General features: G+C 38.6%; 1 protein-coding gene across 2 annotated transcripts in view; it reads left to right on the forward strand.

The window, feature by feature from the left end:
- DEPDC1B (DEP domain containing 1B) overlaps window positions 1–11,719 on the forward strand; it is a 99,907-nt gene extending 88,188 nt beyond the window's left edge. Inside the window, exons 10-11 of one of the 2 annotated variants that reach the window (XM_068990666.1) lie at window positions 6,213–6,398; window positions 11,496–11,719. In XM_068990666.1, coding sequence (XP_068846767.1) covers window positions 6,213–6,398; window positions 11,496–11,657 — 348 coding nt within the window. In that variant the 3' untranslated portion in view covers window positions 11,658–11,719. The remainder of the gene's footprint in view (window positions 1–6,212; window positions 6,399–11,495) is intronic. The other variant, XM_068990667.1, reaches the window with a different exon arrangement.
- Window positions 11,720–17,643: the final 5,924 nt, after the last annotated feature.

The following is a 17,643-nucleotide window of genomic DNA, read 5'->3' on the forward strand; positions in this document are numbered from 1 at the left end:
TTAATAAATAATACATAATAACATACATACCTTTGTCATTTGAATGAGTGGAAGTGTAATCTTACTGTTGTTTTAGTTTAATCTCCCACCTCCCCTTGATATTTTATGAGCCAAACTTAAAAAAAAAAAAAAAGGAAAACGTAATAACTTTCACTGCATTTCTGCAAGCAACACTGCAGGCAGTGACTCTGTTGCCCTGTGTCTTGGACTTGTGTGTTCACACCGCACAGGTGGGTGTTGCAGGAACTTAGCCCTATGAGCCCTTCTCTGTCAGCTGAAGAGCAGAAGGCTGAGAAGTGATGAACTTAACTGCAGAGCAGTGTGATCCTGTGAAGGGGCACAATAACAATCTGATTGTCCAGTTACATTTTCTCTCTTAGAAGCACACACTCAAATGGCCCAACAGTTGTTTTTGCCCTCAGAATCTATAGATCGCTGTTCTCTCACACAGGCCTCTCTGTCATATAACATTTGGGGTCGTGCCTTTCTGAAAATGAAGTGTTACCTGGACTGTTCTGGTGAATTGTTTGGGGCAGTTTCATGGTTGACCCTGGGATAGATAAGCAGTGAGATCTGCATTGTTTTTGACACCTGCCTTCTGTTGGCCTCGTCTGTAACCCTCTTCCTCTTGCATAGGTATCTGTTGTTTTTCTCATTTCCTAGGCTTCAGCCTGGCACATTATACTTGGGCCTCACCGTTTATTCTGGCTCTTCTGGTGCTTTTTCTGGGCTTCCTGGTTCAAATAAAAATTAAGTGTTGTGTCTGTGTCCCTTTTCCTTATGGGTCTGTTCTCTCTCTCTCTCTCTCTCCTTGTCTAAATGACCCAGTAAACTGGTGCCAAGGCATGGAAGATACTTGATGAAATAACCCTTCTTGGCAACACATTTATTTTTAACTGTGGCTTCTGGAAAAAAAATCTTAAACCAAAGATGTGAATGTAATGGTAGGAATCTTATCCACCAGAGAAGAACAATAGGTGAGATATATATATATATATATATATGTATATTGGTGCTATGTTTTTGAGAAGATCAACTTCTTGGACTCTGAAGTTAAGTGTTTTTAATGCATGTTTTTATCTTCCTATTTTATAGATCTTGGTGCCTTCTCCCGCCATGTCTCCCTTCTCCCTTTTGCCCTGTGCAGTGTCTGCACATTTGTTTTCACTTGTTTCCTACTGTGAACGTGTTTGGAGATGGAGTGGGTGCAGTACTCTCCTGTCCACAACGTCTGGGCTAGAACTTGTGCCTCTGCCTGTCCCCAAGGGATGGGGGAGCAGACTCTGCAGATGTGAGAAGAACTTGCATAGTTCATCTTGTGTGTTTGGAATCATTTTAGTCAACGTGTTTATTACTTTATGTGTAAATTTCAGATCTTATTAGTAGAGGGCACAAGGTTTATTTGCTTATGAAAATGGCTTTTAGGTTTAAAGAGGCAAAAACTCTTGTTTAAAACTGTGGCTTATATGAATTTTTTTGACATTATGGAAGGACTTTTCTTTTTTATAAATTCATTTTATTTATTTTTTAATTTTTAAAATTTATTTATTTTTAATTGAAAGATAATTGCTTTACAGCGTTGCATTCAGTTCAGTTCAGTTCAGTCACTCAGTCGTGTCTGACTCTTTGCAACCCCATGAATTGCAGCACGCCAGGCCTCCCTGTCCATCACCAACTCCCAGAGTTCACTCAGACTCAAGTTGATTGAGTCAGTGATGCCATCCAGCCATCTCATCCTCTGTCGTCCCCTTCTCCGCCTGCCCCCAATCCCTCCCAGCATCAGAGTCTTTTCCAATGAGTCAACTCTTCGCATGAGGTGGCCAAAGTATTGGAGTTTCAGCTTAAAGCCAACTTTTTTTCACTCTCCTCTTTCACTTTCATCAAGAGGCTTTTAGTTCCTCTTCACTTTCTGCCATAAGGGTGGTGTCATCTGCATATCTGAGGTTATTGATATTTCTTCCGGCAATCTTGATTCCAGCTTGTGTTTCTTCCAGTCCAGCGTTTCTCATGATGTACTCTGCATAGAACTTAAATAAACAGGGTGACAATATACAGCCTTGACGTACTCCTTTTCCTATTTGGAACCAGTCTGTTGTTCCATGTCCAGTTCTAACTGTTGCTTCCTGACCTGCATACAGATTTCTCAAGAGGCAGGTCAGGGGGTCTGGTATGCCCATCTCTCTCAGAATTTTATGCAGTTTATTGTGATCCACACAGTCAAAGGATTTGGCATAGTCAATAAAGCAGAAATAGATGTTTTTCTGGAACTCTCTTGCTTTTTCCATAATGCAGCGGATGTTGGCAATTTGATCTCTGGTTCCTCTGCCTTTTCTAAAACCAGCTTGAACATCAGGAAGTTCATGGTTCACGTATTGCTGAAGCCTGGCTTGGAGAATTTTGAGCATTACTTTACTAGCATGTGAGATGAGTGCAACTGTGCAGTAGTTTGAGCATTCTTTGGCATTGCCTTTCTTTGGGATTGGAATTAAAACGGACCTTTTCCAGTCCTGTGGCCACTGCTGAGTTTTCCAAATGTGCTGGCATATTGAGTTCAGCACTTTCACAGCATCATCTTTCAGGATTTGAAATAGCTCAACTGGAATTCCATCACCTTCACTAGCTTTGTTCATAGTGATGCTTTCTAAGTCCCACTTGACTTCACATTCCAGGATGTCTGGCTCTAGGTGAGTGATCACACCTAGATTATTTGGGTTGTGAAGCTCTATAATTTTCTTGAAGAGATCTCTAGTCTTTCCCATTCTGTTCTTTTCCTCTATTTCTTTGCATTGATCGCTGAAGAAGGCTTTCTTATCTCTTCTTGCTATTCTTTGGAACTCTGCATTCAGATGCTTATATCTTTCCTTTTCTCCTTTGCTTTTCACTTCTTGTCTTTTCACAGCTATTTGTAAGGTCTCCCCAGACAGCCATTTTGCTTTTTTGCATTTCTCTTCCACGGGGATGGTCTTGATCCCTGTCTCCTGTACAATGTCACGAACCTCATTCCATAGTTCATCAGGCACTCTTTTCTATCAGATCTAGGCCCTTAAATCTATTTCTCACTTCCACTGTATAATCATAAGGGATTTGATTTAGGTCATACCTGAATGGTCTAGCAGTTTTCCCTACTTTTGTTATTTGGCAATAAGGAGTTCATGATCTGAGCCACAGTCAGCTCCTGGTCTTGTTTTTGTTGACTGTATAGAGCTTCTCCATCTTTGGCTGCAAAGAATATAATCAGTCTGATTTCGGTGTTGACCATCTAGTGATGTCCATGTGTAGAGTCTTCTCTTGTGTTGTTGGAAGAGGGTGTTTGCTATGACCAGTGCATTTTCTTGGCAAAACTCTATTAGTCTTTGCCTTGCTTCATTGAGTATTCCAAGGCCAAATTTGCCTGTCACTCCAGGTGTTTCTTGACTTCCTACTTTTGCATTCCAGTCCCCTATAATGAAAAGGACATCTTTTTTGGGTATTAGTTCTAAAAGGTCTTGTAGGTCTTCATAGGACCGTTCAGCTTCTTCAGCGTCACTGGTTGAGGCATAGACTTGGATAACTGTGATATTGAATGGTTGGCCTTGGAGATGAACCGAGATCATTCTGTCGTTTTTGAGATTGCATCCAAGTACTGCATTTCGGACTCTTTTGTTGACCATGATGGCTACTCCATTTCTTCTGAGGGATTCCTGCCTGCAGTAGTAGATATAATGGTCATCTGAGTTAAATTCACCCATTCCAGTCCATTTTAGTTCGCTGATTCCTAGAATGTCGACGTTCACCCTTGCCATCTCTTGTTTGACCACTTCCAATTTGCCTTGATTCCTGGACCTGACATTCCAGGTTCCTATGCAATATTGCTCTTTACAGCATCGGACCTTGCTTCTCTCACCAGTCACATCCACAGCTGGGTATTGTTTTTGCTTTGGCTCCATCCCTTCATTCTTTCTGGAGTTATTTCTCCACTGATCTCCAGTAGCATATTGGGCACCTACTGACCTGGGGAGTTCCTCTTTCAGTATCCTATCATTTTGCCTTTTCATACTGTTCATGGGGTTCTCAAGGCAAGAATACTGAAGTGGCTTGCCATTCCCTTCTCCAGTGGACCACATTCTGTCAGACCTCTCCACCATGACTCATCCGTCTTGGGTTGCCCCGCGGGCATGGATTAGTTTCATTGAGTTAGACAAGACTGTAATCCTAGTGTGATTAGATTGACTAGTTTTCTGTGAGTGTGGTTTCAGTGTGTCTGCCCTCTGATGCCCTCTTGGAACACCTACCATCTTACTTGGGTGTCTCTTACCTTGGGCGTGGGGTATCTCTTCTCAGCTGCTCCAGCATAGTGCAGCTGCTGCTCCTTACCTTGGATGAGGGGTATCTCCTCACCACCGCCCTTCCTGACCTTCAACGTGGATAGCTCCATCAAACATCAACATGAATCAGCCATTGGTTTACTTATGGCCCCTCCTACTTGAACGTCCCTCCCACCTCCCTCCCCATCCCACCCCTCTAGGTTGTTACTGAGCCTATTTGAGTTTCCCACATCATACAGCAAATTCCCGGTGGCTATCTATTTTACGTGTTACTCTCTACATACCTCCCACCGTCTCCTTCTCCTCCCCGTGACAAGCTATGACCATAAGTCTGTTCTCAATGTCTGTGTTTCCATTGCTGCTCTGCAAATAGATTGATCAGTACCATCTTTCTAGGTTCCATATATATGTGTTAGTATATGATAATTGTTTTTCTCTTTCTGACTTACATCACTCTGTATAATAGGCTCTGGGTTCATCCACCTCATCAGGACTGATTCAAATGCATTCCTTTTAATGGCTGAGTAATATTCCATCACATATATATTACAGCCTTTTTATTCATTCAGCTGTTGATGAACATCTAGGTTGCTTCTATGTCCCAGCTATTGTAAATAGAGCTGCAATGAACACTGGGTTACATGTGTCTTTTTGAACTTTGGTTTCCTCAGCGTATATACCTAATAGTGAGATTGCTGGGTCGTATGGTGGTTTTATTCCTAGTTTTTTAAGGAAACTCCATACTGTTCTCCATAGTGGCTGTATCAATTTGCATTCCCACCAACTGTGCAAGAGAGTTCCATTTTCTTCACACCCACTCCAGCATTTATTGTTTGTAGATTTTTTGATGATGGTCATTCTGACTGGTGTGAGGTGATATCTCACTGTAGTTTTGATTTGCATTTCTCTAATAACGAGCAATGTTGAGCATCTTTTCATATGTTTACTAGCCATCTGTATGTCTTCTTTGGAGAAATGTCTGTTTTGGTCTTTTGCCCATTTTTTGTTTGCATTGCTTGTTTTTCTGGTATTGACTTGTATGAGTTGCCTGTATACTTTTGAAATTAATTCTTTGTTAGTAGTTTCATTTGCTATTATTTTTTCTCATTCTGAGGGTCATCTTTTCACCTTGTTTATAGTTTGCTGTGAAAGCTTTTAAGTTTAATTAGGCCCACTTATTTATTTTTTGTTTTATTTTCATTACTTTTGGAGGTGGGTCATAGAGTATCTTGCTGTGATTTATGTCATAGAGTATTCTGCCTATGTTTTCCTCTAGGAATTCTACAGTTTCTGGTCTTACATTTAGGCCTTTAATCCATTTTGAGTTTATCTTTATGTATGATGTTAGGAAGTGTTCTAATTTCATTTTTTTACATGTAGCTGTCCAGTTTTGCCAGCACCACTTACTGAAGAGACTAACTTTGCCCCATTGTATGTTTTTGCCTCCTTTGTCAAAAATAAGGTAACCATAGGTGCATGGGTTTATCTCTGAGCTTTCTATCTCGTACCACTGGTCTATATTTGGTTTTGTGCCAGTAACACACTGTTTTGATGACTATAGCTTTGTAGTGTAGCCTGAAGTCAGGAAGGTTGATTTCTCCAGCTCCATTCTTCTTTCTCAAGATTGCTTTGGCTATTAGGGGTCTTCTGTGTTTCCATATGAACTGTGAGATTTTTTTCTTCCGGTTTTCTGAAAACTGCCATTGGTAATTTGATAGGGATTGCATTGAATCTGTAGATTACATTTGGTAGTACAGTTATTTTCACAACACTTACTTTTCATTATAGAGTTTTTCCCAGTCAAGTTGAATGTCATAGCATTCCTTCTAGGAGATATGCTGTACTATCTGAACTAATTTTTGTAATTTATTTGAAAATGTACTTTCACTAATAATCCATTTGCCTCAGATAAAATACCCAGGAGCTGACATGGATATTACTTTATCTGCTCCATCATTTTGCCGTCAAATCAGCCCAGAGGAGTTTGAATACCAAAGAGCATATGGCTCCCAGGAACCTCTGGCAGCCTTGTTGGAGGAAGTCATCACAGATGCCAAACTCTCCAGCAAAGAAAAGAAGAAAAAATTGAAGCAGGTAAAAGGGGTATTCTTCCTAAGTCGTTTCTTCTCCCTACCGTTCTTATGTTGTTTTTTCCTTTTTATTCTCTAAGAGATTTCATATGAATCTTATCTTCTGAGACAGAGCAGTTTTGAAAGTATTATTATTCATTTCATGTATTAATTTACACAACTGTGGTCAGTTTTCCAGATCTTTATTCTCCACTGTAGATCTTTTACCATTATTGAGATCCTCGTTTATGAGGCTATTCTCTAATATTTGACCTTGGTTTTGATATGTGGTTTGATGTGAATTTATTGTAAGCCCTCTTGGAGGAGGTCACCATTAACCCCACCATAGAGCTGCCAGAACTTACACAGGACTGGGAAGTAGACTCTTGGAGGGCACAAACAGACCATTGTGCACCAGGACCCAGGAGAAAACCAGCAGTGAGCCCACAAGAAACCCACCCAGACTTGCCTGTGAGTGTCTAGGAGTCTCCAGCGGAGGCGTGGGTTAGTGGTGGCCTGCTGCAGGGGTGGGGGCACTGAGTGTAGCAGTGCATGCATAGGATCTTTTGAAGGAGGTCACCATTATCTTCATTACTCCACCATAGTTTGGCCCCAGGTAGATAGCAGGGAGGGAACACAGTTCCATCTATCAACAGAAAATTGGATTAAAGATTTACTGAGCATGGCCCCTCAGAACAAGACCCAGTATCCCCCTCAGTCAGTCTCTCCCATCAGGAAGCTTCCATACACCTCTTATCCTTCTCCATCAGAGGGCAGACAGTGAAAACCACAATCACAGAAAACTAGCCAGTCTAAACACATGGACCACAGCCTTGTCTAACTCAGTGAGCCATGCTGTGCAGGGCCACCCAAGACGGACGGGTCATGGTGGAGAGTTCTGACAAAATGTGGTCCACTGGAGAAGGGAATAGCAAATCACTTCTGTATTCTTGCCTTGAAAACCCCATGAACAGTATGAAAAGGCGAAAAGATGGGATGCTGAAAGATGAACTCTGCAGGTCGGTAGGTGCCCAATATGCTACTGGAGATCAGAGGAGAAATAACTCCAGAAAGAATGAAGGGATGGAGCCAAAGCAAGAACAATACCCAGCTGTGGATGTGACTGGTGATGGAAGCAAGGTCCGATGCTATAAAGAACAATATTGCATAGGAACCTGGGATGTTAGGTCCATGAATCAAGGCAAATTGGAAGTGGCCAAACAGGAGATGGCAAGAGTGAACATCGACATTTTAGGAATCAGCGAACTAAAATGGACTAGAATGGGTGAATTTAACTCAGATGACCATTATATCTACTTCTGTGGACAAGAGTCCCACATAGTCAACATAGTCATCATAGTGAACAAAAGAGTCTGAAATGCAGTACTTGGATGCAATCTCAAAAATGACGGAATGCTCTCTGATCATTTCCAAGACAAACCATTCAATATCATGGTAATCTAAGTCTATGCCCCAAACAGTAATGCTGAAGAAGCTGAAATTGAATGGTTCTGTGAAGACTTACAAGACCTTCTAGAACTAACATCCAAAAAAGATGTCCTTTTCATTATAGGAGCCTGGAATGCAAAAGTAGGAAATCAAGAAACACCTGGAGTAGTAGGCAGATTTGCCCTTGGAATGCGGAATGAAGCAGGGCAAAGGCTAATGTTGAGTTTTACCAAGAGAACACACCACTCATAGGAAATGCCCTCTTCCAACAATACAAGAGAAGAATCTACACATGGACATCACCAGATGGTCAACACTGAAATCAGATTGATTATATTCTTTTTAGCCAAAGATGGAGAAGCTCTATACAGTCAGCAAAAATAAGACCAAGAGCTGACTGTGGCTCAGATTATGAATTCCTTATTACCAAATTCAGACTAAAATTGAAGAAAGTAGGGAAAATCACCAGACCATTCAGGTATGAGCTAAATCAAATTCATTACGATTCTACAGTGGAAGTGAGAAATAGATTTAAGGGACTAGATCTGATAGAGTGTTTGATGAACTATGGGGGGAGGTTTGTGACATTGTACAGGAGATAGGGCTTAAGACTATCTCCAAGAAAAAGAAATGCAAAAAAGCAAAATGGCTGTCTGAGGAGGCCTTACAAATAGCTATGAAAAGAAGAGAAGCGAAGAGCAAAGGAGAAAAGGAAAGATATACCCATTTGAATGCAGAGTTCCAAAGAATAGCAAGGAGAGATAAAAAAGCCTTCCTCAGTGATTAGTGCAAAGAAATAGAGGAAAACAATAGAATGGGAAAGACTAGAGATCTCTTTAAGAAAATTAGAGATACCAAGGGAATATTTCGTGCAAAGATGGGCTCAATAAAGGACAGAAGTGGTATGGAACTAACAGAAGCAGAAGATATTAAGAAGAGGTGGCAAGAGTACACAGAAGAACTATACAAAAAATGTCTTCATGACCGAGATAATCATGATGGTGTTATCACTCACCTAGAGCCAGACATCCTGAATGTGAAGTCAAGTGGGCCTTAGGAAGTATCACTACGAACAAAGCTATTGGAGGTGACAGAATTCCAGTTGAGCTATTTCAAATCCTAAAAGATGATGCTGTGAAAGTGCTGCACTCAATATGCCAGCAAATCTGGAAAACTCAGCAGTGGCCACAGGACTGGAAAAGGTCAGTTTTCATTCCAATCCCAAAGAAAGTCAATGCCAAAGAATGCTCAAACTATCCCACAGTATTGCACTCATCTCACATGCTAGTAAAGTAATGCTCAAAATTTTCCAAGCCAAGCCTTAACAATACATGAACCATGAACTTCCAGATATTCAAGTGGTTTTAGAAAAGGCAGAGGAACCAGAGATCAAATTGCCAACATCTGCTGGATCATTGAAAATGCAAGAGAGTTCCAGAGAAACATCTGTTTCTGCTTTATTGATTATGCCAAAGCCTTTGACTGTGTGGATCACAACAAATTGTGGAAAATTCTGAAAGAGATGGGAATACCAGACCACCTGACCTGCCTCTTGAGAAACCTGTATGCAGGTCAGGAAGCAACAGTTCAAACTGGACATGGAACAATAGACTGGTTCCAAATAGGAAAAGGAGTACATCAAGGCTGTATATTGTCACCCTGCTTATTTAACTTGTATGCAGAGTACATTATGAGAAACACTGGGCTGGAAGAAGCATAAGCTGGAATCAAGATTGCTGGGAGAAATATCAATAACCTCAGATATGCAGATGACACCACCCTTATGGCAGAAAGTGAAGAGGAACTAAAAAGCCTCTTGATGAAAGTGAAAGTGGAAAGTGAAAAAGTTGGCTTAAAGCTCAACATTCAGAAAACTAAGATCATGGCATCTGGTCCCATCACTTCATGGGAAATAGATGGGGAAACAGTGGAAACAGTGTCAGACTTTATTTTTTTGGGGCTCCAAAATCAGTGCAGATGGTGACTGCAGCCATGAAATTAAAAGATGCTTACTCCTTGGAAGAAAAGTTATGACCAACCTTGATAGCATATTCAAAAGCAGAGACATTACTTTTCCGACTAAGATCTGTCTAGTCAAGGCTATGGTTTTTCCAGTAGTCATAAATGGATGTGAGAGTTGGACTATGAAGAAGGCTGAGTGCCAAAGAATTGATGCTTTTGAAGTGTGGTGTTGGAGAAGACTCTTGAGAGTCCCTTGGACTGCAAGGAGATCCAACCAGTCCATCCTAAAGAAATCAATCCTGAATATCATTGGAAGGACTAATGTTGAAGCTGAAACTGCAGTACTTGGCCACCTTATGCAAAGAGCTGACTCATTTGAAAAGACCCTGATGCTGGGAAAGATTAAAGGTAGGTGGAGAAGGGGATGACAGAGGATGAGAAGGTTGGATGGCATCAGTGACTCAATGGACATGAATTTGAGTAAACTCTGGGGGTTGTCATGGACAGGGTAGCCTGGCTTGCTGTGGTCCATGGGGTCACAAAGCATTCGACACGACTGAGCGACTGAACTGAACTGAACTGAACTGATGATGTGAATTAGTGGAGCAGTTGCTTTAAATTCAGAGAAGCTATAAATGGGGACAGTTTCTTTCTTTTTATTTTTTTAAAAGGCAAATCAGACTGAGTTCACAAGTGTAAAATGTCCAGAATTTTGAAAGTCTTCTGTCTTAGATAGCCAGTATAAAATTGGTTTCTTGTCTCAGGCATCACTAAAAGTTTTAGTTCCTATTAAAGAACAAGGCTTTCAACAGTTTGATTATTTTTCAACTGAGAATACCTCTAACTTGATCTTTTTTTAAAAATTGAAGTGTAGCTGATTTACAGTGTTGTGTTAGTTCAGAATCTATCTTCATCATTTTTAAAGTATTGATTCAGGAGCATGTCAGTGGTATTTATTTTTAGAGAGTGAATCCTGCATAGCTTCATCTCCCATCACACCATATACATACACATATGTATACTTAGGGCATGAGAGTTACATAGGGAATGTATGTATACATAGGACATATATGTGTACACACATAGGGCATGAGGTTTCTAGACTCCTATTGTATTTTTCTCAGAGTAATTTTGGAGAAGAGTTCAGTGGTGAGGATCAAAGGAAATACATCCTCCTTATTCATAAACTTTTTGTAAAATAGTATATACCAGCATGCTTTTTCTTCCATTTGGGCAGAAGCAGGTGGGGCTGAGTTTGAGAAGCAGGGAGATAGGGAAATTTTTTTTTAACATTTTCTTTAAAGATTTTCTTTAACCATGTAGAGCATTAGTCAGAGTTACTTGTGTCTGTTTTAGAAGGGAGGTCTATTTATAGTTAGTAGGGGAGAAATTTTGAGAGGTATGACTAAGTGAGACATTTATTTGACTATTAGATCAAATTAAAGATGAATCAGATCTATAGAAAGTAGAATTCAGTGATTTATTTAACAAAATGAGATAGATTTGTATTGATGAGAACTTGTGATCTGTTTTCTTCTTATTCTCTCTTCTGATGGAAAGCAGTAAATATTAAAACCAAACAAAAATAGGAAAGTATTAGATCAGAAACTTATTTTAAAATTATTAAACTTATTTTAAAATTACAGTGCCCAATTTTATTGATTTTTATCTTTTTTTTTTTGACTCTTCTTGGATCTTTTTTGTTTTTTAGTTTCAAAAATCATATCCTGAAGTCTATCAAGAACGATTTCCTACACCAGAAAGTGAAGCACTTCTGTTTCCTGAAAAACCTAAAGCAAAACCACAACTGCTGATGTGGGTGCTAAAAAATCCCTTCCAACCATTTCAAAGAACTAGAAGTTTTCGGATGTAATACTTGGATAGAGACCTCTGTTGTTGCTGTTGTTTTGAGTAAATGATTGGCTATAGGATTCTGGTGGTGGAAGAACAAGGCACATAAACCACAGACTACTGAAGTATAAATATAAAGATTTCCTGACTCCAAGAAACATTGAGCCATTATCAGTATTTTTATAAAACTCAGTGCTATTTTTAAAGGGTACAAATCTATTAAAAATAATGAGACAACTATATATAGTGGTAATGTTAACATGTTTGTAATTGTTAAAAATGTAAGGTATATTCATTTTTTAATTTGTTTTCTGTTGTGTTTGTAAAATATTTGTGTGTACATCCTAGTTACTGATGTCTGATGATCGTGACTGAAAATTATTGTATATACTTGAATAAGAAAGACACTGGGTACTGTTACTGTGATGCTATTGACCTAATAGCTAGTTGTGGTTTCTGGTATATAAATTGTTTTTCACTGTTGCACCAAGATTCTTCATGTTCTTTATTACAGTAGCTGTCTTTTATTGCAGATTTGTTGGATGTTGTGACAGATTTTATGAAAGCTGGTTCTTCTATGATGTATGTATTAGTTGGTGTTTATTTGTATGTGAAGTAGATTTTCCTGTGCCTACAGTGGTATAATTTCAGTCTTGGCTAAAGATGGAAAATTGAACTGGATAAATTCTTTCAGTCTCATTAGCCCTGTGATTCTAAGTCAGATCTTTGTTGTTTCATGAAAAACAAATGGGTTAAGTAAAATGAGACTACTTCCTTTATAAGTATATTTCCCCCAACGTCGTTAACCTTTTAAAGTAAATGGAAGGTAAATAAAAGCCATTCTTTTTAATACTGTACTTGGCGTTTCTTTTTTGGCATTTATTTAGGTCAGTCAGAGAGCATCTTCAAATGCTAAGCACCATTGCCTTTAGCCAGTGTTTTCATATCAATCATTTATTTCTATCATAAAGTAAGAAGTGAGTTTGGGCTTTTGTACTAGACTTATAATAGGAGATGATTTGTCTATTTCTTTTGCTTTGCTTTGCCCTCTTGCAAATAGTGGTACACTTAAATTATAGAGCATCTGAAAGCTTTTTCTAAAGAGTGATTACCCAAAAAGCTAAAAGAGCAACACTCAAGTAATTGGCTTGCTCTGCTATTTGGACTAATTTTTCCTTGCACTTGAGATCTGCCCCTGTTCTTTTGTAGCAGAATGCCTCTTGCAGTTGACTCTGATATTGCCCCCTCAGAGATGAAAAGAAGTCTTCCTTTTGGTTTGAGTACCCCTTATTTTGCCAATAAGGAAAGTACTGGGAAATTGTTAGTGTTTCAGCATTTATTCTTCGACCTTGGAATTGTGTTTAGAGTGAAGAGTAAGGACTTTTTGCTTTATTTTTTATTTATTCCCCAAGGTAGAATTGACTTCAAAGTCTCCTCTTCTATTGCTTATCTTTGGAAATATATGTTACTGTTTTCTGTTTTCTTTATTTTTTTCCCCTTAAAATTACTGTTTTTGTTGTTATGTATAACATACTTATGGAGAGATCATAAAACATAACCACACCTACATGTGAAATTGAGGAGTGGATAAAACCAGTTTTGCAAAGTTGTTGTGCCCCAGTTAATCATCAGCAGTGTACCATCCTCACCAAAACTTGCTATCGTCAGAGCGTGAATTGTCAGTGTGGTAGATGTGTAATGGTATCTCATGATGGTTTTACATTGCATTATTAATACGGCTTTGTCATCAGTTCGTGGTTTTTGGACTTCTTTCACCTTTGTTCAGATCTTAATAGCTTATCAAGCTACACACACATGCACACACAGAGTTGAGATTTTGATTGTATTGAACGTATAAATCTACTTGGAGAGAATTGCTATCTTTGCAATATTAAGTTTTCTAGTCCATGAACTTGGTTTATCCCTCCATTTTAGAATAAGTGAGAAATTTAACTTTCTCTGTAAAGGTTTGCAATTTTTAAATTAGATTTCTTGGCAGATATTAATTCCCTAGCATCAGCGGTTATTATTTACCTTCAAAATACCTTAATGCTTGATCCTATTGTAAATGGAATTATTTTAAAATTTCCATTTTCTTTTTGTTGCTTATATATTGTAAATATAAACTAATCTTTGTGTACAGATTTTTGTAGTCAACAACCTTACTACACTTTCCTATTAGCTCTAAATAACTAGTGTGAGTCTTCTGGATTTTCTGCATTTACCACATAATAAGCAATAGTGCGGCTTCTTGTTTTTCATTTTTGTAGTTGATAGCATCTGAAGTGTCCCCAATGATCCCTGTGTCTTAGTGTTTATGCTCTTGTATAATCTCTCCTTGATTGTGGTTTGGATCTCATGACGCTTTTAACAAATAGAATATGGCAAAAGGGATTAGGCTATCATCTTTGAGATTAGATTACAAAGAGCCTGGCTTCCATCTTGCTTGCCCTCTCTTTTATTCTCTCCCTGGCTTGCTCTGAGGGAAGCCAACTGTTCTCTCTTGAACTGTCCTATGGAGAGGCCCCTCAGGCAAGGAACTGACGTCTCTACGGAATAGCTGTGAGGATGGGAGGCCCGCCAACAGCTGTGTGAGTGATCTTGGAAGTGGATCTTCTGACGCCTGCCAGCAGCCATGTGGGTGTTAGAAGTGAATTCTCTGTTGGTTGAGCCTTGTGATGAAGACAGCCTTCACTGACACCTTGATTGTAGCCTGTGAGAGACGGCTAAACTGTGCTTGGATCTGGAACCACAGAAAATATGAGATAATGTTTGTTATAAGCCATTTAATCCTAGGGTGATTTGTTATGAAGCAACAGATACAATACACTTTGTACTTCTTCCTTTCCTACCTCCCTGCATCCTTCCCTCTTTCACTTTTTTAAAGAAAACCATTGTGAAATGTCACTGTCTCTAGTGATGCATTTGTTTGCCGTGTTTCTGCATTCTTACAGTTTAGTTATTTTCCTTATAAACAACATATAATTGGAATATTTTTAAAAATAAGCCGACTTGATAGTCTTTATTTTTAATTGTAAGATTTAGACAAATTATATTTAATTACTTTATGTTTTGGTATAAAACTTTATTGATATTTTGTCTAACACTTTGTCCCTACTGTCTTGCCTTTGTTTGAAGTTAAAAATAATTTCATGTTTTCTTCTATTAACTAGAAACGTAAGCATCTCACTTCTAATCTTATTGGATCTCCTAGAAACTACATCTTGCATGTTAATTTATCAAAGTTTAAAGTTAGTCATTACCTTTTAACCCGCCTCAGACTTCAGAAACTTGAAAGCACTAAGAACACTCTCCCAAATTAGATATTATTGTTATGATATATTTTAACTTTATTGTGTTTAAACATCATAATACGTTAGGCTTACTTGCATATTTTACCACTTTTTTTCTTCTGAAAGTACATTCTTTAGAATATATGTTTAGTAAGTTGTTGGTTTTGTTTCTCTGAAAATGTTTTACTCTGCTATTCTTTTATAAAACAGCTTTGTTGTGATACAATTCACATGCGATACAATGAACCCCTTTAAAGTGTGGTTAGCACCATAATTAAATGGTTTCTGGTATGTGACATTTAACATTTTTTAAAGTTGTGGTAAAATCTAGGTAAGATAAAATTGGCCATTTTAACCATTTTTAAGTGTATACTTGCTATAAGGAATGCCCTCATTTTTTATTTCTGCTGCATGTAGAATTCCAGATTGATAGTTATTTTATTTCAGTTTATTCAGTTCAGTTCAGTTCAGTTTAGTTCAGTTGCTCAGTCGTGTCTGATATTTGTGACCCCGTGAATCGCAGCACGCCAGGCCTCCCTGTCCATCACCAACTCCCGGAATTGACTCAAACTCATGTCCATCGAGTCGGTGATGCCATCCAGCCATCTCATCCTCTGTCGTCCCCTTCTCCTCCTGCCCCCAATCCCTCCCAGCATCAAAGTCTTTTCCAACGAGTCAACTCTTCGCATGAGGTAGCCAAAGTATTGGAGTTTCAGCTTTAGCATCAGTCTTTCCAATGAACACCCAGGTCTGATCTCCTTTAGAATGGACTGGTTGGATCTCCTTGCAGTCCAAGGGACTCTCAAGAGTCTTCTCCAACACCACAGTTCAAAAGCATCAATTTTTCGGCACTCAGCTTTCTTCACAGTCCAACTCTCACATCCATACATGACCACTGGAAAAACCATAGCCTTGACTAGATGGACCTGTGTTGGCAAAGTAATGTCTCTGCTTTTGAATATGCTATCTAGGTTGGTCATAACTTTCCTTCCAAGGAGTAAGTGTCTTTTAATTTCATGGCTGCAATTACCATCTGCAGTGATTTTGGAGCCCAAAAAAATAGTCTGACACTGTTTCCACTGTTTCCCCATCTATTACCCATGAAGTGATGGGACCAGATGCCATGATCTTAGTTTTCTGAATGTTGAGCTTTAAGCCAACTTTTTCACTTTCCTCTTTTCACTTTGATCAAGAGGCTTTTGAGTTCCTCTTCACTTTCTGCCATAAGGGTGATATCTGCATATCTGAGGTTATTGATACTTCTCCTGGCAATCTTGATTCCAGCTTGTGCTTCTTCCAGCCCAGCGTTTCTCATGATGTACTCTGCATATAAGTTAAATAAGCAGGGTGACAATATATTACAGTTATCATTTCTTTGTTAGCTGGCTTGTGTTATGGTGAGAAGTAAACTGCCACTCTGTCATTCCTCTGTAGATAATGTATCTTTTCTGTGCAAACTGCTTTTTTTCATATTTTCTCATTGTCTTTGGTGATCTGCAGGTTTTGATGCTATATCTAACTTACATGATGTGTTTTTTAAGTAACTATTCTACTTGAGATTTATAGGACCTTTTAAGAGGATTGAAATCTTCTGTCACTTTAAATACTGCCTTTGTCACAATCTCAACTCTGCTTTTGAATTTCTTTTAAATATGTTTTAGATCTTTTCTATGCTCTGTCTTTCTCCAGCTTCCATAATTTTGTCTTTCTGTGCTGCATTCTGGATAATTTCTTCAGTCTTTCTTCCATTTCAACACTTTTCCCTTTTGGTGTATCTAGTTTCCTATTAAATACCTGTATGAAATTTACATCCATTTTACAGCTCAGGAAACAGACTGAGTAAGACTCGGTATCCCCAAGACTACCCATCTTGTAAGTTACATAATAAGCAGTCACAACCAACTCTGTCTGACTGCACAGTCCAGGCTCCTTACTAAGATGTCTTATCTCCCAGGGAGACAATGTGCTTTATATTTTTATGAGTATTTTTAAGATGTTATGTATAAGCTCACATGTTATTTTTCAGCCTGTCTAAAATTTAATATCTCAAATTTCCTTTTGATTTGCAGTGTTTTCACTGTCTTAACCTAGCATTTTGCCAAATTTCACTTCTGGTTTCTTCCGGTCACTTCCTACAGATAACTGCTGAAGGTTTTCCATTGTCTTTTCCACAAATTCCCACAAAAAAATACATCAACAATGATGAAAACAAGCTGTTTCTTTCAAGCTGTATGGATGCAATCATGTATTTACTTATAGGTATGATTTTTAAGGTATTTTTAATATTTCTGTATAATTGCTTTTATCTTTAGGTATAATCAGTAGAAAATATTCAAGAGATTATCATTGCTCTGAGAGACTTGGTAAGGAATTTATCAAATGAGTGTTCTGTATAGAAAATCTGAGATTACCACAGCAATTTTTTCAGGTTGAATATACCACATGTATGAGCTTGGTCATGAATTCAGTCATTCATCATTCTAATTTCTCTCACCACTTCGTGTTCCTGCGTCTTCCTTCAAGGAAGTCACATCTGGAGTCTAGCAAATGTAACAGACATAAGGGTCACGGCTTAGCATTTGTGTTGTCCAGGAGCTTGATTCTGCTTCCCACCTCTAGAAGAGAGTTTCTGTACTTTCTTATAGAAAATGTAACTTAAAAAGAGCTGGTATTTGTGAACTGTTAATGTACAAGAAGAGGAAACTAAATATTCCT

Source organism: Capricornis sumatraensis, chromosome 18 (genome assembly GCF_032405125.1).
Source record: "Capricornis sumatraensis isolate serow.1 chromosome 18, serow.2, whole genome shotgun sequence".
In the NCBI taxonomy this organism is placed as follows: Eukaryota; Metazoa; Chordata; class Mammalia; order Artiodactyla; family Bovidae; genus Capricornis; species Capricornis sumatraensis.